General features: G+C 41.1%; 1 protein-coding gene across 1 annotated transcript in view; it reads left to right on the top strand.

Annotated features, from left to right (window-relative positions):
• FMNL2 (formin like 2) overlaps positions 1–18,301 on the top strand; it is a 384,795-nt gene that overhangs the window by 361,601 nt on the left and 4,893 nt on the right. The window contains 8 exon segments of the mRNA XM_043995692.1: positions 920–1,154; positions 3,065–3,133; positions 3,288–3,368; positions 4,306–4,435; positions 7,166–7,329; positions 9,372–9,473; positions 11,307–11,405; positions 12,653–12,776. Of these exon segments, the coding sequence (XP_043851627.1) occupies positions 920–1,154; positions 3,065–3,133; positions 3,288–3,368; positions 4,306–4,435; positions 7,166–7,329; positions 9,372–9,473; positions 11,307–11,405; positions 12,653–12,776 (1,004 nt within the window).

Below are 18,301 nucleotides of genomic sequence, written 5' to 3'. Positions count from 1 at the left end.
TGACATGTGAGACTCTTAGGCCAAAATATCTATTATTAGTTAATTCAGTCCAAAAAAATTATTGATTTTGTATGTTTTTATCATGGTAAAATAAGGTTGATTGACTGTTTTCCTGAGGCCCATGCAATATTCTGGCCGTTCATTTGGAATATGCTATTGGCAGAGCCTTTGACCTCCCAAGAAAATTAGGCTAGCATCATGGTATAATAGAAAGAACAACAACAACAAAAAAGAACAATGGATTTAGAATCAGAGGACATGAGTTTCAATCCTGACTCTGCTGTTTACTGCTTTTGTGACACCTTAGGCAAGTAATGTAACCTCTCAGAAGCTCAGTTTCCTCATCTGTAAAATGAACAGGTTGAACTTGGTAATTCTCTGTTCCAGCTCTCAATTTATGACCTCACAAACTGAGAATCAGAGCTTTCTATATGGTTCAGGTTTTCATAAAGAGCTCCTAACAAGAGCATGCATGCACACACATGTGCACACACATATATATGTATGTGTGTGTGTGTGTGTGTGTGTGTTAGTTTACAAATTTCTTTACTCACAATGCAACCCACCTGTGAGAAAGTCAATGTGGGCATTGTTGTCTCCATTTTACAGATGAGAAAACCGAGACAGGGATTGGCCCATTACCTCACAGTAGTAAGGTTTGGGGTGAGACTTTGGACCTAGTTCTTCTGACTTCAAGTCTTGCCACTATACTGTGCACAGCTGCTTGATCATCCATTGGGATTGGTTGAAATCAGTTGAACCTCAGCAAAAGGTTGAGTTCCCACAATATCTGCACCAGTATTTGTGTTGTTTAGAGGTACAGAAGTCTCAGACCTTCAGAAATACTAAAGACTGACCCATAGAGGAGTTCTTGGGGATAGGCAGGGTCACCACTAACAGTGTGATATCTTCTCCTCAGATTTGACTTGAAGACCTTGCCAGTAGACTTTGTGGAGTGTTTAATGAGGTTCTTGCCGACTGAAAATGAAGTGAAAGTGCTGCGGCTATATGAGAGGGAAAGAAAACCTCTGGAGAACTTGTCCGATGAGGATCGGTTCATGATGCAGTTCAGCAAAATTGAAAGGCTTATGCAGAAGATGACCATCATGGCCTTCATTGGAAATTTCTCTGAAAGTATCCAAATGCTGACGCCTGTAAGTGGGGCAGCAGGGTGGGTGGAAGCTCAAAACACAGAATTCCTCTGAAACACATTTAGGTCTTTACTACGACTATTAAGTTATTCAATAAATATCAAATCAATCAATGATCTTCCATTGCTTGTTGATGATAAAATAATGCCATTTCCCCTGTGGGGTACCTTTCCCTGTGGTCAGAAAATGCCTTCGGCCTTCCAAGGGAACTCTAAAAATAGTGAGAAGGATGATATGGAGATTGGACTCCTTGATCATTGCCAAACCCACCAAAACAAACCTTGTCTCCTGTCCAGATTGACCTGTGGGGACCAATTTTTAATTGGGGAGTGTTAGCTAAGCGGCTTGCCGCAATATTGGGGCAAGGAAGGAGACTGGCAGCCTCCCTCAAAACAGAACAGGATTTATTTTAACAAGAATGAACTTAAAAAAAAACACAAACAGGGTCAGTAGGATCAAGGGAAAGGAAATAAAATGGGGAAAGGGAAATTATACAACCTGAAAAAATACCACCTCCCAGGAATCAGCTGAGAATATGCAGCAGAACGCCTGTCACCTTCCAGCTATAATGCCCAATTCTCCTCCCCCAATCCCAGAAAAACCCCACACAGCCCCAGCCAATGGGATGGCCGCTCTGGCGGTCACATGACTGCCCTCACTAGGCTTCCAATCATTATAATTTTGCCAGGCCCATGTAGGCCTCGGCAAGTGGTGATGATGTGAGGTGCCAGCGCCATGGCAATGGCTACAACCAGTGGGTGGAGCACCATGCGGTTTGTGGAGCCCCAGGCCAGTGCGCACTGAGGCATAAAAACCTCAAATAACAATTAATTCTTTACAGACCAAACTGAGAACATGATGGGCATCCCCTCCTGTTTCAGTCATCTTAAAATTCCCACAGGAATCAACTTTTTTTTTTTTTTTGGGTGAGGCAATTGGGGTTAAGTGACTTGTCCAGCGTCACACAGCTAGTAAGTGTTAAGTGTCGGAGGCCGGATTTGAACTCAGGCCCTCCTGAATCCAGGGATAGTGCTCTATCCACTGCGCCACCTAGCTGCCTCAGGAATCAACTTTTAAGATGATGGCTAATTAGAACTATGGCTATTGATTTCTTGGTCAACTAAGATAGCATAAGAGTAATTTAACACAGGTCACTTGCATCCTAGGAAAAACTTGAGTTTGGTTTCCAAAACCATTTGCTAATTCAAAACTGAATGCTTCTTGCTTGCCCAAGGGAATCTTTTTGTTGAAAAGAGTAACAGTTGACAATCATGCAATACTTTGGGGATTGCAAAGAGCTTTTTATTTGAGACTATGAACAACCCTGTGCTGTGGTTACTACAAGTATTACTATCTCCATTTCATAGATGAGAAAACTGAGACCTAGAAAGATTGTGACTCTCCTATGGTCAAACTAGTTGTGTGGCAGTATTTGAGCCTAGGTTTTAGTGATTCCAACACCAGATCTCTGTGTGCTATATGACTCTGCCTTTTAAGGAATATCATACCTATCCCTTCCCCCCCCCCCCCCGCTTGTTTTTTCATCCTTCTCTTCTTCATTGGTTTAAAAGTAGAAATATTCTTGCACAATGAGATGGTGAGATAAGATGAGGGCTCCCTAGATGGTACTATTGACTCTTAACCATGGGGAATGTTCCAAGTAGCTAGTTACATATTTTGAGAAAATTGAGTTTTAAAGAGAGTGATTTAAAATACTGTTTATATATAATGACATAGTTGTAGTAGACACACATATGTAGATTGAAATCACTATGCTCAGACACAATGGCAGTTCAGCATTGAGATCCTGAGAACTGAATTTAAATCTAGTTTCCTGTGTCAGATTTTAGATTACAATCCAGTTTTGCAAATATTAACATGTCTTTTTTTTCTCTTCTTTGATGTTAATCTAGCAACTGCATGCAATAATAGCAGCATCTGTGTCAATAAAGTCATCCCAAAAACTCAAGAAAATTCTGGAGGCAAGTGAAAGGTTTATTTTCCCCGATTTTTTTTTTCTTACATGTATCTGAAAAGCTGCCTGTCAGTCACATTCTTTCATGTACCTATATATAGAAATGCCTGGGGCACCAAACCAACTTACTACACTCTTTTTTTTTTTTTTTTACCTTGCAGATCATCTTGGCTCTTGGTAACTATATGAATAGCAGTAAACGGGGAGCAGTTTATGGGTTTAAACTCCAGAGTTTAGATTTGGTAAGTGAAATAAAAGTAGAAAAAAATAAACCAAAAAGGAAAACAGGTGGCAGAGATTGGGCTGTGGGGATGGGAGAGGGGAGAAGGGGCTGGGGAGAGAGAGAGAGCTCGAGATCTCAATTACTGTGCTTTTCATTGTTAACTGAGCTTTATGAGTAGAACTAGGAAAGATTCCATATTGCATACTCTTCATTGATACCGTGAGATGGATGGCAGGCAAATAGAATTTAGCAGTAGACTCAATTTATCATGTAAAGGCAATGTGAGTCATTTGAAATGTCACTTTGAAAGTGAGTGAGATGCTAGTCCCCAGGGACCTCTTCTGCTTGTAATTTGCTCTGGCCTCACCTTGTCATCAGCCACCAAGTTTACCAGCTTCAACTCCAAGGAGGCCTAGGGGTGGTTGAAAGGTCAGAATTGAAGGGTCCTAATGCACAGCTGCATGTGGGGGAAGCTTGCACAATACCTGCTTCCTCCAGGACATACCCTGTTTCACAGGGTCATCTGGCTGTTCATTTTAGGGGTGGGGTGGGGTGGAGCTGAGCTTGGATTATTTCAGTTTTTAACGTAGGTAAGTGGGAAGAAAATCAGTGGATCAGAACAAAGCAGAGAGGTGTGAAATACACATCGAGGATAGAATCAACCCCTTGAGCTAAAACACCCACGGGCTGGGGAAGTTGTCCCCTGCATTAAAACCAACGGACTCATTGACTAAAGAATACTTGGCTTCCATCTGTAGCCTTCACTATGAGCTCCTTGCCAGATCTCCTCTAGGAATGTCTGAGAACTAGGCACCCTGCCGCGCCTCTGTTTTCTCCTTTTTCTTCCTTTGTCTTTCTCTCCGTTCTAAAAGAATGACACTTGTGCCTCACTCTGCAGTTCTTATGATCCAGATTTTCTATACTTGAACCTAAGCTCCCTTCCTTTTGGTTTTCAGCTTCTAGACACCAAGTCGACCGACCGAAAACAAACCCTGCTGCACTATATATCCAATGTTGTAAGAGAGAAGTATCATCAAGTGTCCCTCTTTTATAATGAACTTCACTATGTGGAGAAAGCTGCTGCAGGTAAATGTTGGTTGTGTCCTCATATTGTATCATGACATGATGTGGTTTCCTGAATTATCTGGGGATTGGTCACTATTCAAACGACTAGTCCAACCAAGGGCTCGTTTAACTAAGGTCTTAAACAGCACGGTTTTTAAGTACATTCTTTTATTCAAAGGAATAAATTCAAGAGGGGAAGAGAGAAAGCATTTATTAAGGGCCTATTATGTGCCAAGCAGTATGCTTTACAAATATGCATTACATATTTGTAATATAACATGCAATATGAATATTATCTCATTTGATCCTCCTAACAACCCTGGGAGATAGGTTCTGTTTTTAATCTCTATTTTCAGTTGAGGAAATTGAGGCAGAAGTTAAGTGACTTACCCAGGGTCAAATGGAAAGGGAAGGAGCTTTTATTAAGCACTTACTATGTGTTAGCCTCATTGCAAATATGTCATTTGATCCTTCTTACAACCCTGGGAGGTACGTACAATTTTTTAATCCCCACTTTTCAGTTGAGGAAATGGAGGCAGAGGTTAAGTGACTTTCCTAGGGTTACACAGCTACTATGTGTTTGAGGTGGGATTTGAATTCAGATCTTCTGACTTTGTGCTCTATCCACTGTCCTACCTCAGCAGAATCAGAACAGATATTATCTACTCTCAGCAGAATGTTTTCTGAAGGATAATGTGGAAATGAAAATGGCACCCTGCTGAAGTCTTGTCTATTAAAGCTCATTGAATCTCAGAGTTAATGGGATATGAGAGACCATCTAATCCAACCAATCTGAGGCTTGCATCTCATGTATTCTTCCATCCAATTAACAGGGATACCATTTTTGTTCTTTGCTGATCTTTGAAATTTTCTAGCAAGAAAAGGGACCTCTAGGTCAATTTTTTTTTCTTGCATCTTAGAATCATAGATCTCAAGGTGCCAGGAACCTCAACAGTCTTCTAATCAAACTCTCTCATTTCATAGATAAGGAAACTGAAGCCCAAGGAGGTAACACAGTGACTTACCCAAGGTTACACAGGTAGTGAGGGTCAGAGATGTGGTTTGAATCCAGGCTCTCTTACTTGAAAGTCATTGTTTGTTGCGCTGGACTGGCCCTCTTTGTTAGCAGCCCTGACCAGGGAAACAGTCCTTAGGAGTATGCATGAGAAAGCAAATGATTGGTTGATTCATGGTTCCTGAAGATTTCCCAGAAGTATAACCAGCCCTCAGAACTAGTGTGAGGCAGTCAGTATTTGTTCTCCTTAGGCCTTAAAAGCAATTGAGATTGCCACCTAATTAGGAAAAATAATTAATCCAAATGGAAAGCTACCACACAGTGACCTTCCTTCCTTCCCCAGGAGCCACACCCCAGATGAGTTTCTCTATTCAGCGACCACCTCCCTAGTGGTGGGTGGCCTTTGTCTCTTCGGTGTTCCATGGTCTCCTCTGTGCATGTGGCCTTTTGTCTTGAGGCCAATAGAAAAGGCTTTCAATTCAGCAGTGCAATTCATCTAGAATGTATTAAGTACCTACCATGTGTCCGGCACTATGATGGTGCTGGAGATAGGGCCTGGGACTGCATCTGTGATTTTCATTGCTTTGGAGAACTTTGTTAGGACTCTTCTTATACTAATATAGGTTGGCACCTTTTCTGCTGCTTGATTGTCTAGGGCATTGTGAGTGAGGGTAAATGCCTTACCAAGCAGTATATAGGCAGTATGTGTTAGAACCCAGATCTTGCTCTTTTCAAGGTCAGTAGTCTACTACTCTAGGTGATGGAGATACAAATAAAAAAAAAAAAACAAAAACGAAATATCCCATGTCTTCAGGGAACTTAAGTTTTAAGCAGTCAGTAGATAGGAGAAGAGATAGATAGATGGATAGAAAGAAAGAAAGAAAGAAAGAAAGAAAGAAAGAAAGAAAGAAAGAAAGAAAGAAAGAAAGAAAGAAAGAAAGAAAGAAAGAAAGGAAAGAAAGAGAAAGAAAGAAAGAAAGGAAAAGAAAAAATATATTAAAAATAAATATATACTCTCACACCCTTGCTTCCTCCGATGCCAAGTAACAGAGACTTGATCTAATCTCAGGAGCTTCCCCAAAAAGCTCATCATGCTCATAGTTTACCTTAGGAAGAATCACCAAATGTTGCTTGTGTCTATGTTTTAACAGGATCCCTTGGGACAGGTATGAGCCCTTCTTAATTAGGAAAAAGGGTATCTGTCAGCCTATGATCTAGAAAGTGTGTGCTACCTTGAAAGCCAGTCACTGGATTTTAGATCTTCTAAAGCAGGAATTATTAACTTGGGATCTGGAAAATTCACATATATATATATTTGGATAACTATATTTCCTATAATTTATTTCCTTTGTAATCAACTGTGTATTTTATGCATTTAAGAAACATGTTTTTTTGTTGTTGTTTTTTGGTGAGGCAATTGGGGTTAAGTGACTTGCCCAGGGTCACACAGCTAGTTAAGTGTTAAGTGTCTGAGGTCAGATTTGAACTTGGGTCCTCCTGACTCCAGGGCCAGTGCTCTATCCACTATGCCCCCTAGCTGCCCCAAGAAACATGATTTTGAGAAGGAATTTGAGTAGGCCAGAGGGATGGGGCCATGGAAGGGGAAACAATTTCAGCCCTGGTTGATTATTTCTCATTGAGAACCTTGGAGGGAAGTTTTGTTTTGTTTTGTTTTGGTGTTTTTGCTTATTGATATCAATTGATGGCCTGTTTTGATTTATTTTTCTCGGATTCAGTGTCTCTGGAGAATGTCCTCCTGGATGTCAAGGAGCTCCAGAGAGGCATGGACTTGACCAAACGAGAGTACACAATGCACGACCACAACACTATGCTGAAGGAATTTCTCCATAACAACGAAGGGAAACTCAAGAAGCTACAGGATGATGCCAAGATTGCACAGGCATGCAGTGCGACTCTCCCTGCTTCATCCCCCAAATAATCTTTCCCCTAAAACATGGAAGGCTCTCTTCTTCTGTACCTTGCCACTCATTCCCGGTCCTCATCTTTATGTCTTTGCCCAATGGCTAACCAACTGTAATAGCTATGCAACCGTGGATAGGATGGAGAAGGCTGCCCAAACGAGTTGTTGTCACGCCCAAACCAAGTCCAGCATGATGCTGCAGAGCCCCACTATAAAGTCATTTCCCTAACCAATTGCCAAAGACACAAAGAGAGTGAGAAATCAGCATGTTGTTTTATAATCAATTGAAAGGATGGAGCAGCTAGGTGGTGCAGTGGATAAAGCACTGGCTCTGGATTCAGGAGGACTTGAGTTCAAATTTGGCCTCAGACACTTGACACTTACTAGCTGTATGACCCTGGGCAAGTCACTTAACCCTCATTGCCCCCCCCCCCCAAATATAATCAATGGAAAGGGATGAAAGATTTTTTGGTAAAAGAATTTTTCTACCATCTGAATCTGTATGCATACTTGGAAGTGATCAAACCCATGACCATCCCTGTGATAAATCCTTCCAGAAATAGGTCACCACATCCAGTTTCCTTTAATGGCTGACGTGGTGCAATCCTTTGCCTTTTCTCACAGATGTCGCCAATCTGGCCCCTTAATCTTTGGGGACCCAGTCAAAGTTCTTGGCTTCTCTCTTTATTTCTACTGTTCTCTGACTCTCGATGTGTAGGAATAATATAACCAAAACGTTATCCCTGAATGCACCCACTTAAGTAACTTCGATTCATCTAGAGAGCTTGCAGCAGTGATAGCACCAATACCTGCTTTCTGTTTGATTCTGCATCCCCACTGATCCCAATCCCTGTTCTACTTAGATCACCCCTTGGGGACTTTTATTCTCTGCTGCAGTTCATCCCTCTTAAAACCTATTTAGAACTGATATTGTATGAATTTTGACTTTCTAGTAACATCCCACTAGGAATGTAAGTTCTACTTACATTCTTGTTGCTCTGGGACAAGTTGCTCCTTATAATATTGTCTTAAGAGTGTTTTCTCAGGGCACTTACATGGTGCAGTGGATCAAGCACCAGTCCTGGATTGAGGAGGACCTGAGTTCAAATCTAGCCTCAGACACTTGACATTTACTAGCTGTGTGACCCTGGGCAAGTCACTTAACCCCCATTGCCCCGCTGGGGGAGCGAAAGTGTTTTCTCAGATTCAAGTCACATTAGATTAGAATGGGAAAGTTTAGGTCATAGTCCTCAGATGCTTTTTTTCCTTCTAGGTTCTAGCAGCTAATATTTTCCAGTTATTGAAATCTGTCTTTATTTCTCTAAAGAATGTTTTATACTAGGATTCCTATAGTTCCTGTGTGGTTTTTGGTAGATAGACTTTCAAATCTTTTATCTGTTTATTTTTTGTTATAGTATTTCTCTACTTAACTGTTTAACTATTAGCTATTAACTTTTAGCTAGTTATTTTAAATAACTCTCCTCCCATAGTTTTTTGGGTATCTTCTTTTGTATTGTTCAGCTTGGGTGGATTATTTTGTACGGAATCTCCATGAGAAAACCTAGAGGGAAAAAAGATAGAAGGGGAGAACAGCAGACTGTGTGTGTGACCCATGAAGTTTATGTCTTCCCTGCTTTTCCTTCAGTCAGCCCACCCTACCTGGCAGGGTTGAACACTGAAAGCAATTCACTGTGGTCATATGAGAGGAAGAAAATTAATGGGAATGAATGTATATTTGCCCCCTCCTAAAATCCCAGTGGAGACTTTGAGAGAATGAAATATAAGTTTCAGTGACTTTTATGGGATGAGTTCTATTTATTCAATTGCTAAGTAGTTTTGAAGGAATGTATAATATGTATATATATTATATATATAAATCAATATATATAATTATGTAATACATATAACCAGTAATTTATAATATATTAAAGAGAAAAAGTTTGCTAAGAGCAGCAAGCATTCAGTCCAGCAAAAGAAAGCAAACCTTAGAATTTATGAAGCTTAGAAATGTATCTTTGCAGGATGCCTTTGATGATGCCGTAAAATATTTTGGGGAAAATCCCAAGACGACACCACCCTCCGTCTTCTTCCCGGTCTTTGTCCGGTTTGTTAAAGCTTATAAGGTAAGTAGGAATACTTGATAGTAGGTAATAGACATTCTTTGGTCTATCTTTGGGTATGTTCAGCTGATGAGCACCATGTCAGCATCCCAGTATCTAAGAGTTGTGGGGATACCTTGTGGCCATTTCTGTAGCTAAGGCACCACTAATCTCTAACTTCTTATCACAGGTTTCTGTTTATCCAATGACTTAAAAGAGTGTGTACACTATAGCTAAGGTAGCTTTTTCATACATCAAAGCCAAATCTGTCTCTGTGGAATTTTCACCCATTGATCCTAGTTCTGTAGTCTGGAACCAAACGGGGGGGGGGGGGGGGAAATCTAGTCCTTCTTCATGTTCCTCCATCTCCCATCACTTTCCCATCTGAGTTCCCCATGAAAACCTGCTCTGCAATTCATCACACATCTATTGAATGTCTAATATCTTCTGAGCACTCTTCTAGTTGCTGGAGGCACAGAGACAATCCCAGTTCTTTCAGTTAATCCTCCTGTGGCATTCAGAATTTTAAGACCTCTCCCCATTTGGGCTGCCCTCCTGCCTGATACTATCACAAGAATTTAGAAAACAACCAGTGTGCTTACCACTGTTCTAGGGATTTTAGGGGAAGACACAAAAGAAATAGAAGAACATTCTTCTTTGTTTTAAGGGATCTCTCACCATCTAACTGGGGAGCCAAAATTCCAGACCATAAAAGATTACCTAGTTCATTGGCCCTTGTTTCATAGATGAATTGAGGCACAGAAAAGGGCAGTCTCAGGTCACATTGATCTTTAATGACTGTCCTGTGACTTGAACCAGGTTTGCTGATTCCTCTCACTCAAATTCTGACATACACATACAGCATTGACTGAATGCCTTTCTATATGAGGCATCATTCTAGGTCCTGTGAAAAGTACAAAGAGCAATAGATCTAGTCCCTTCCTGTCAATAAATTATAATCTAGTGGGGGAAATAAAACAAAGACACAAAGAACTTTAATCCAAGGGAGAATGTGATAAATGTTAGAGGACAGCTACAGAGAACTCTAGAAGGGCAGAGGAGGGGCAGCTGACTCCCAAATTGAGGCCAGCAGGAGGCTCAGAGCTATCATGGAAGAGGCAACATTTGACCTGGGCCTTGGGTAGTATGTAGGATTTTACCATATAAGGATGAAGGGAAAGAGCATTCTAGGCAGAGGAAATATGGTATAGAGACATCATGGCATGGTACAAAGATCACTGAACTTGGAGTCAGGAAGACCTGGGTTCAAATGTAACCTCAGACACTTATTATCTGTGTAATCGTGGGCAAACCTCTTAACCCCTTTCTGCCTCAGATATAAAGTGAGATTGGAACTGAGGACTTTTGGCGTCTCTGCCAACTTTAACTATCATACTTTGATCATGTGAGTAAAAGAAGCAAAGTCATGGAAATGGGAAGACACAGCATATGTTCAAGCAGTATAGTGGTGTTGGTAAGGAGTCCAGGTTGGATGGGAAGTAAGGTTCCCTGCCTGTCAAATAACTTAAGAATCTCTGCTAAACCCCAAGCCTGTAAGTGCCGAGGATGTACAGCAGCACAAAATTCATGTGTGAACTATGAACAATTTCAGAATAAAGGAGTAAATTGGGGCCGAGGCAGGAAGGGTTCCTGAAAGCCACATATTTTGAGTTAGGCTTGGAAAGTAAGTAATCTGGACTGGAGGTCATCCAGAGTCAGTGGCAAATCGTGGGATGAAAGTTTGGAACCTGCTGAAGCTCCCTTGGGCTTCCAGTTTGGGGTCTTGCTTGTCTCAAATCATTGCCCCCAGTCATGTGCTGTTTAAAAGCAGTTCCCTTGTCCTTTTGCTTTAAATAGCAAGCAGAGGAGGAGAATGAGCTGAGGAAAAAGCAGGAGCAGGCCCTCATGGAAAAACTCTTGGAACAGGAAGCACTGATGGAACAACAGGACCCTAAGGTATGAAATCCATGCAAGCGCTCAGTAGCTGGTACCTAATGAGCAGTGAAGACCCCTTGCTACCCCTAGTGGGAGGTGATAGAAAATCTTTCCTGAATATGCTGTGTAGCAATCCTAGCTATGAAAAGGGGCAGCTAGGTGGCGCAGTGGATAGAGCATGTACTCTTAAAGTTGGGAAGACTTGAGTTCTAGTCTCACCTCAGACACTTACTAGCTGTGTGACCCTGGGCAAGTCACTTAACCCCAAGTGCCTTAAACATCAGGGGTCATCTCCAGTCATTATGATCTATATCTTGCCCCTGGACCCAGATGGCTGTGGAAAAGATAGTGAGGTTGGTGACCTTGCATAGCCCTCCTGTACTTAAATCCAATTCAGTGCAAGTCATGACATCACTCCGATGTCATGGTCCTCTTAAGAATGAAGGACATGAGTAGTTTTTACATATATTTTGGAAAATCAAATTCTATTTAAAGCTAAAAAAAAAACAAAAAAAGAATGAGGGACAAACACAACAGCATCAGCTATGAATAAGGAGAGCAAGGAAAGCTCATCTTATCTACCCAGTGTGATAAGTGGTCAGCTAAGCCCACTTAACAGGCGTATCTCCTGTCATTTATAACTTGCTGAGAAGAAGAGTGCTTAACCTTGATGGACAATGCATTCTGCTGTCTAAAAATACTTCCAGCTGGATGTTTCTTCAAATATTGCAATGCAGCAAACATATATTGAGTGCCTGCTGTATGCAAGGCATTATGCTAAGCCCTACCGGAGGATGGGGGGAAAATGTATAAGACTTGGGTCCTGCTTACATAGTTGAGTAGGGAAACGAGATTTGTACAAACGTAACTACAGTACAAGACAGTGTGAGGCATGGAGGTCAGGGAAGACTTTGAATTGGGGAGAACAGAAAGAGTAAAAGTATGGAGACCAATTTAATCTTCATAGCACTCCAGTATAAGGAATTATCAGTTAGCAAAACTTTCATATAGCCTGTGTTGAGGTTGGTTTTTTATACCTTTTTTTAAAAAAATATTTAATCTAGAATTATATTTTTCCTTCTCTTCTCCTAAAACATTGTCTTGATTCCATTTCATTCCACTCATCCAATAGGGTTTCTTTTCTTTGAATTCCAAATGGTAGAATGGGACTGCTTGCTTTCAGTTAGCGAAGCAGTTCTTTATATATTTTATGTTTCTCTGAATTTTCCTGTCATAGGGCACCACTGATCTCTTTCCCTTTATTTCAGTCTCCTTCCCATAAAACCAAGAGGCAACAGCAGGAGTTAATTGCAGAGTTAAGAAGGCGGCAAGTGAAGGATAACAGACATGTATATGAGGGGAAAGATGGTGCTATTGAGGATATTATTACAGGTAAATGAGTCTTTTTTTTATCCTAAACCAATGGAGATCCCCCACTGACCCCACCACCTTCACTTGACTGTATGCAGTAGACTTTCTTGCCATACGTGCCCAGTGTTTGCAAGTCCTTCAGTAGGTCTGATTCTGTTCCAGTGTTACCTCTGGTCAGTGGCTCCTCAGGTGTGTAGCAAGGTGTACATGATGTGAATCTCAAGGCCAGAGTGTGTTGCACCCCTATCTGAACCCAACAAACTTTCTTGCAAACTACATTGTCTCCCCCTTCCCTCCCCCTCTGACTTTTCTCTTATTTCTGAACCCTTCATGAGGGCTCTTTCATTTATATAATGGTTTTCTGTTTCTCTCATTGAGTTACCATGATGACCACCTTTCCCCTCCACCACCTTATAAGTAGTAGAAGAGAAATCAGATTATACCGCAGTATCCCAGAATGCCTTTTAGGACATTCTCAGGAAGTCTCTCTCCTCCCCTGAGATAACACAAGGCTGCTACCGATGGATAAAAAGCTTATGCTTTCATTAAGACAGACTAACAGGGTTTTAGTCCCATAACTAACACATAGCTGGGGACAGATTGTCTCAGTCAGATTTGAATGATTTCTCTCTGAGAAGTTCCTGTCAGACTGAGCCCTGCAGACTAATCCATGCTCTGCCCATTGCCTCCAATTCTTGGGGGTTCTCAGTGTTCCCTTTCAAGAAGGAAAACCCATTTTGATGGTGGAGACAAGACTTTCCTTGCCTTCTCACTCTGCGGTTTATCAGCTCTCTGGCTATTGCTTGGCATCAAAATTCAGCCCTCTAGATAAGCAACCCTGGCTAACAGACTAGTCAACACTGTCACTTCATCATCAACACTCATCCCCTGTCACTTCTGAACTCCCACCCCCTACCCCAAAATCATGTAGCAAAAAGAAACAAATGAATCAACAGGCTTACTCCCTCTCCAGCATCACTGTGCTTGGAGAGGAGGCAAAAGTGCCTCAAGTGAAGGCTAAGACAGGGTGTCCCAAAAGTCTTAGCACAGGGTAAGCTGTTTACACTTTAAAACTGCACTATGGGGGGCAGCTAGGTGGCACAGTGGATAAAGCACCAGCCCTGGAGTCTAGAGGACCTGAGTTCAAATCCAGCCTCAGACACTTGACACTTACTAGCTGTGTGACCCTGGGCAAGTCACTTAATCCTCATGGCCCCGCAAAAAAAAACAAACAAAAAAATAACTGCACTATGACTTTTGGGAAAATCTGTATATGTAGTTCAAGCAAACATTTATTAAGTGCCTAGGGTATGTGAGGCATTATGCTTAGGTGCCAGAAATGCAAAGACAGAAATTAAAGGTGTCTGCCCTCAAGGAGCTTACATTCTATTGGAATTTGTAGTGTATGCATGATGTTCTGTAATAGAGCACCATATTTGGCGTCATAGGACAATAGATTTAGAATGCAAAAGATCCTTGGAAAACATCTAGTCTAACCCCTTTTTTATACAGATGAGGAAATAGAGGCCCAGGGAAGTTAAGTGTCTCATTACTAAGGTAGCACCAGGTAGTTAGTGCCAGTGCCAGGATTCAGACCTGGGTTATCACACAGCAAAGGAAAGGGAAGGGAGGGGGCAGCTAGGTGGCACAGTGGATAAAGCACCAGCACTGGATTCAGGAGGACCTGAGTTCAAATCCAGCCTCAGACACTTGACACTTACTAGCTGTGTGACCCTGGGCAAGTCACTTAACCCTCATTGCCCTGCAAAAACAAAACAAAACAAAAACGAAAGGGAAGGGAATGAGCTCCTAGGTACTCACCGTGTGCCAGGCACTGAACTAAGAGCTTTTACAAATATTTCATTTGATACCCATGATAACCCTGGGAAATAGGTGCTATTTTTATCCCCACCTTACAGCTGAGGAAATTGATGTAGACAGAGGTTCACTGACTTTCCCAGGGTCATACAACTTGTAAGTGTCTAAAGCTGGATTTGAACTCAAGCTTTCCTGACTTCCAGGCACAGCATTCCATCCACTGCACCACCTAACAGCCTCTCTTTTCATAGCAACACACTGAGTCAGAGGACCCTTCTGTTCAAATCCTACTTTGTCTACTGGGGTGACCTCACCTCTTTTAGTTCATCAGTTTGTCAACTGGGCAGCTTAAACTAGATGACCTTTAATGTCCCTTCTTATTCTAAATCCTATGAAATATGAGCACGGACACACACACACACACACACACACACACACACACACACACACACACACACACATACACACACACATATATATATATATTCATATGGTAGCAGTACCAGATCTCAAACTATATACAAAGCAGTAGTTCATCAAAAACATTCTAATTAAGAATAAGAAGGTCAATTAGTGAAGAGATTAGGTATATTCTATAAAGAAGCAAAAGAACACAGAAGCCTAATGTTTGATACAAAGATCCCAGCTACTGAGATAAGAACTTACCATTCAATAAAAACTATTAAGGAAGGTTGGAAATCAGTCAATCAGAAACTTGGTATATACCAACCTCTTACACCACATGCCAAGATAAGATCCAAAAGGATGCATGACTTAGACATAAAGTGGTAGCATCATAAACAGATTAGACAAGCAAAGATATAAAGAAGAGGGAATTTAAAAGTTTCTACATAAAACAAAACCAATGCAGCTAAAATTGGAAGGGGTAAAAAATCTTTGAAACAAGTTTCTCAAAGGGCTTCATTTCTGAGATATATAAGGAATTGATTAAAATTTAGAAGAATAGGAGCTAGTCTCCAGTTGATAAATGATTAAAGTATATGAACAGGTTGTTTTTAAGGAAAAAATCCAAATTCTCCATAGTCATGTAAAAAAAAATCCTTCAAATCACTAATGAAAATTAGAAAGTGAGAATTAAAGCTACTCTGAGGTTCCACATCACATACATCCACTGAATAGCACTACAACTATCTCTAAAATTTAAAGCCCAGATTTCGTTTCCCTTTAACTCTTTGGTTCCCTCTGCCTCAGCACTGGGGGAAAGTACAACTTGATCTTTAGAGAATATAAGCTCATTGACCACAGGAATAGGTTCATTTTGGACTTTATAACCTTAGGATCTAGCAGAATGAATTGCGTTTCATAAATGTTCGCTAGGTGTTAAGTAAATGCTTGCTGATTGATTAATCAAGATGGGGGAGAGGAGCACATTTTTCTTCACTGTAAGAGCATTTTCACTTGTTCTCCAACATGCAATAACTTTGTATGTTCACTAGTCTATTGGTCCTTTATTTTCCGTTTGCTTTTCCAGAACAATATACATACAGTTGGTGAAATGAATCAAATGTGCATTTGTGGTTCACCAAGGTGAAGAGGTCAAATGCCTATTAGGCAGAATTAAACATATTTTTAAAAATGCTCTGGTCATAGTTGCTGCATTTTAACCACCTCTTTATCCCAAATCAGGATTTGCAAATCTTCTAGTTCCTAAGTAGCTGACCACTGGCCTTTGGTAATCCCCTGTCCTCCTTGCCCCCCAAACCCCCACCCCCCACCCCCAGTCATTAACAAAGCACTAACTAATGCAGTCGATCTCTGCTTCTTACTCTGTTCTATTTTGTTTGTCTTGTTTGGCTGTTATTTTCCATGCAGTGCTGAAGACTGTGCCCTTTACAGCTCGTACGGCCAAGCGTGGCTCTCGATTTTTCTGCGAACCTGTTCTCACTGAGGAATTCCATTACTAAACTATTACTTTTTCACACCTGATGCTCTTAAAAGGTTGCTGTAGATTTTTGACCCATTATCTCTATCTGTGTGGATATCAAACAGGGTCAGATGAATTGTAAATGGATAGCATGTATCTGATGTCCATGTGGAATTGTGTTTCATGTTGTTCCTATGTTGCACGGACCTGCATTCAGTCACCTCTGAAATCCCCATTGCCATCCTCATGATGACCTTATTCATCTTCATGTTCCAGAGATGTCTGTGGTCTGTGTGACAGAGCCATGGAATAGCAAGTTTTGAAATTGTCAAGTATCTTAATGGGGCACGGGGAAACCAGGATTGTGGTTTGTGAGAGCCATAAGAGATGGAAGGGGCCTTGCCTTAAAAATTCTCTAATCTAGCATATTCAGATAAAAACACCAAGGGCTGGACATGTGGTAAGAACACTTGGCTTTGAATCAGGTGGTCTAGTTTTAGTACCAACTCAACCAACCCCTTTTACAACTTTGGGGCAATTAACCTTTCACTGTTTGACTTTTCCCCCTTAATAAAATGGGAATAATACTCATTCCTTCACACTTTATTGTAGATGTTTTGGTAGTAAAATATGATATTACTTTAGAAGGTAAAGTGCTGTGGAATTATTAGGTGTTATTTTTTTCCTCCCTTTCAAAAGGGGCCCTGGCTACTTCTAAATTGTGACAGTTTGCTTGCTTTCCCAGGCTACCTCACCCAGCCTTTAGATATCTAATTCTGTGTAGTAGATCTGATAGAGCATGAATAAATGAGCCCCTTCCACCTGAAGTGTGCACAGACTGTGAAAGACAATATACAGGTTCCCTTCTTGCCTTGTGAGAATCATCCAAAACCTTTTCCATTCATCCGAGTGTTGTGTGTACTGTCTTGCCTGGCTAACCAGCATGTGCATGTACGAGTGTCCTCAGAAGAAGGGGAATCAGACAGATGCCTTGGTTATGTCATTTCATCATGCCATCATTTGTGCCCAGTCCCATGCCGCATCCAGAATACTGCTGCCGAATCAGCTTCGAGGTTATTTCTTGGGTTACAGTGCAGGGACTAATGGTCTCATTACCAGAAAACTGACCTTTGGGTGATGACATTTTTTGGCTATAGTAACTCATGAAGACTGTTAACAAAAAAGGGCAGAGAGGTTAATTTCTAAATGTGTCGATACATTAGATGTCAAATGAAATAACACGCATAAAGTGCTTTGCAAATATTGAAAGTACGCAGCAAGTACCAGTGATGACTGTTATTTATCCATACCAATGAAATCACTGCTCTTTTGTAGTACTGAAGAAGGCAGTGGTGGTAGAGGTGCAGATGAACTATCAGTGCATCCCAGGAAAGATCAGCATTGTAAGAGTCCCTCAAAATGATTCAACTTCCAAAATAATGAACTAGTCTGCTCCAGTGTTCAGCCACCGAAGAGATTAAGTTCTTTGGGATGCTAGGTAATATAGGCCATGGACAATGGATAAACATATATGCTAAGAAGGAGAAATGGTGACCTTAATTCTTTTTTTCAGTATACATATCTACAGGGGATGTTCCCTTGTGAAATGGACCTGGAGCTGGGCACATGTGTATTAGGCAGTATTAACTGTTTGAAGAATGCACTGTCTTATGTGTGTGTCCATTCTGTCTTTAAGGAAGCAACTAGTGAGGGGTGGGGGAGGGGAAGGGTCCAAAAACAATGGTGTTCTTGTTCTGTAGTGAACTCACCAGTGCTTACTAATCATTTTGTGGACTCTAATCTGCTTGGCCATTGTTTGCTTTGTCAAGTGAATTTGTTGGAT

The sequence above is a fragment of the Dromiciops gliroides genome, chromosome 3, assembly GCF_019393635.1.
Source record: "Dromiciops gliroides isolate mDroGli1 chromosome 3, mDroGli1.pri, whole genome shotgun sequence".
Classification (NCBI taxonomy): Eukaryota; Metazoa; Chordata; class Mammalia; order Microbiotheria; family Microbiotheriidae; genus Dromiciops; species Dromiciops gliroides.
This window is presented reverse-complemented; position numbering and strand designations above follow the sequence as displayed.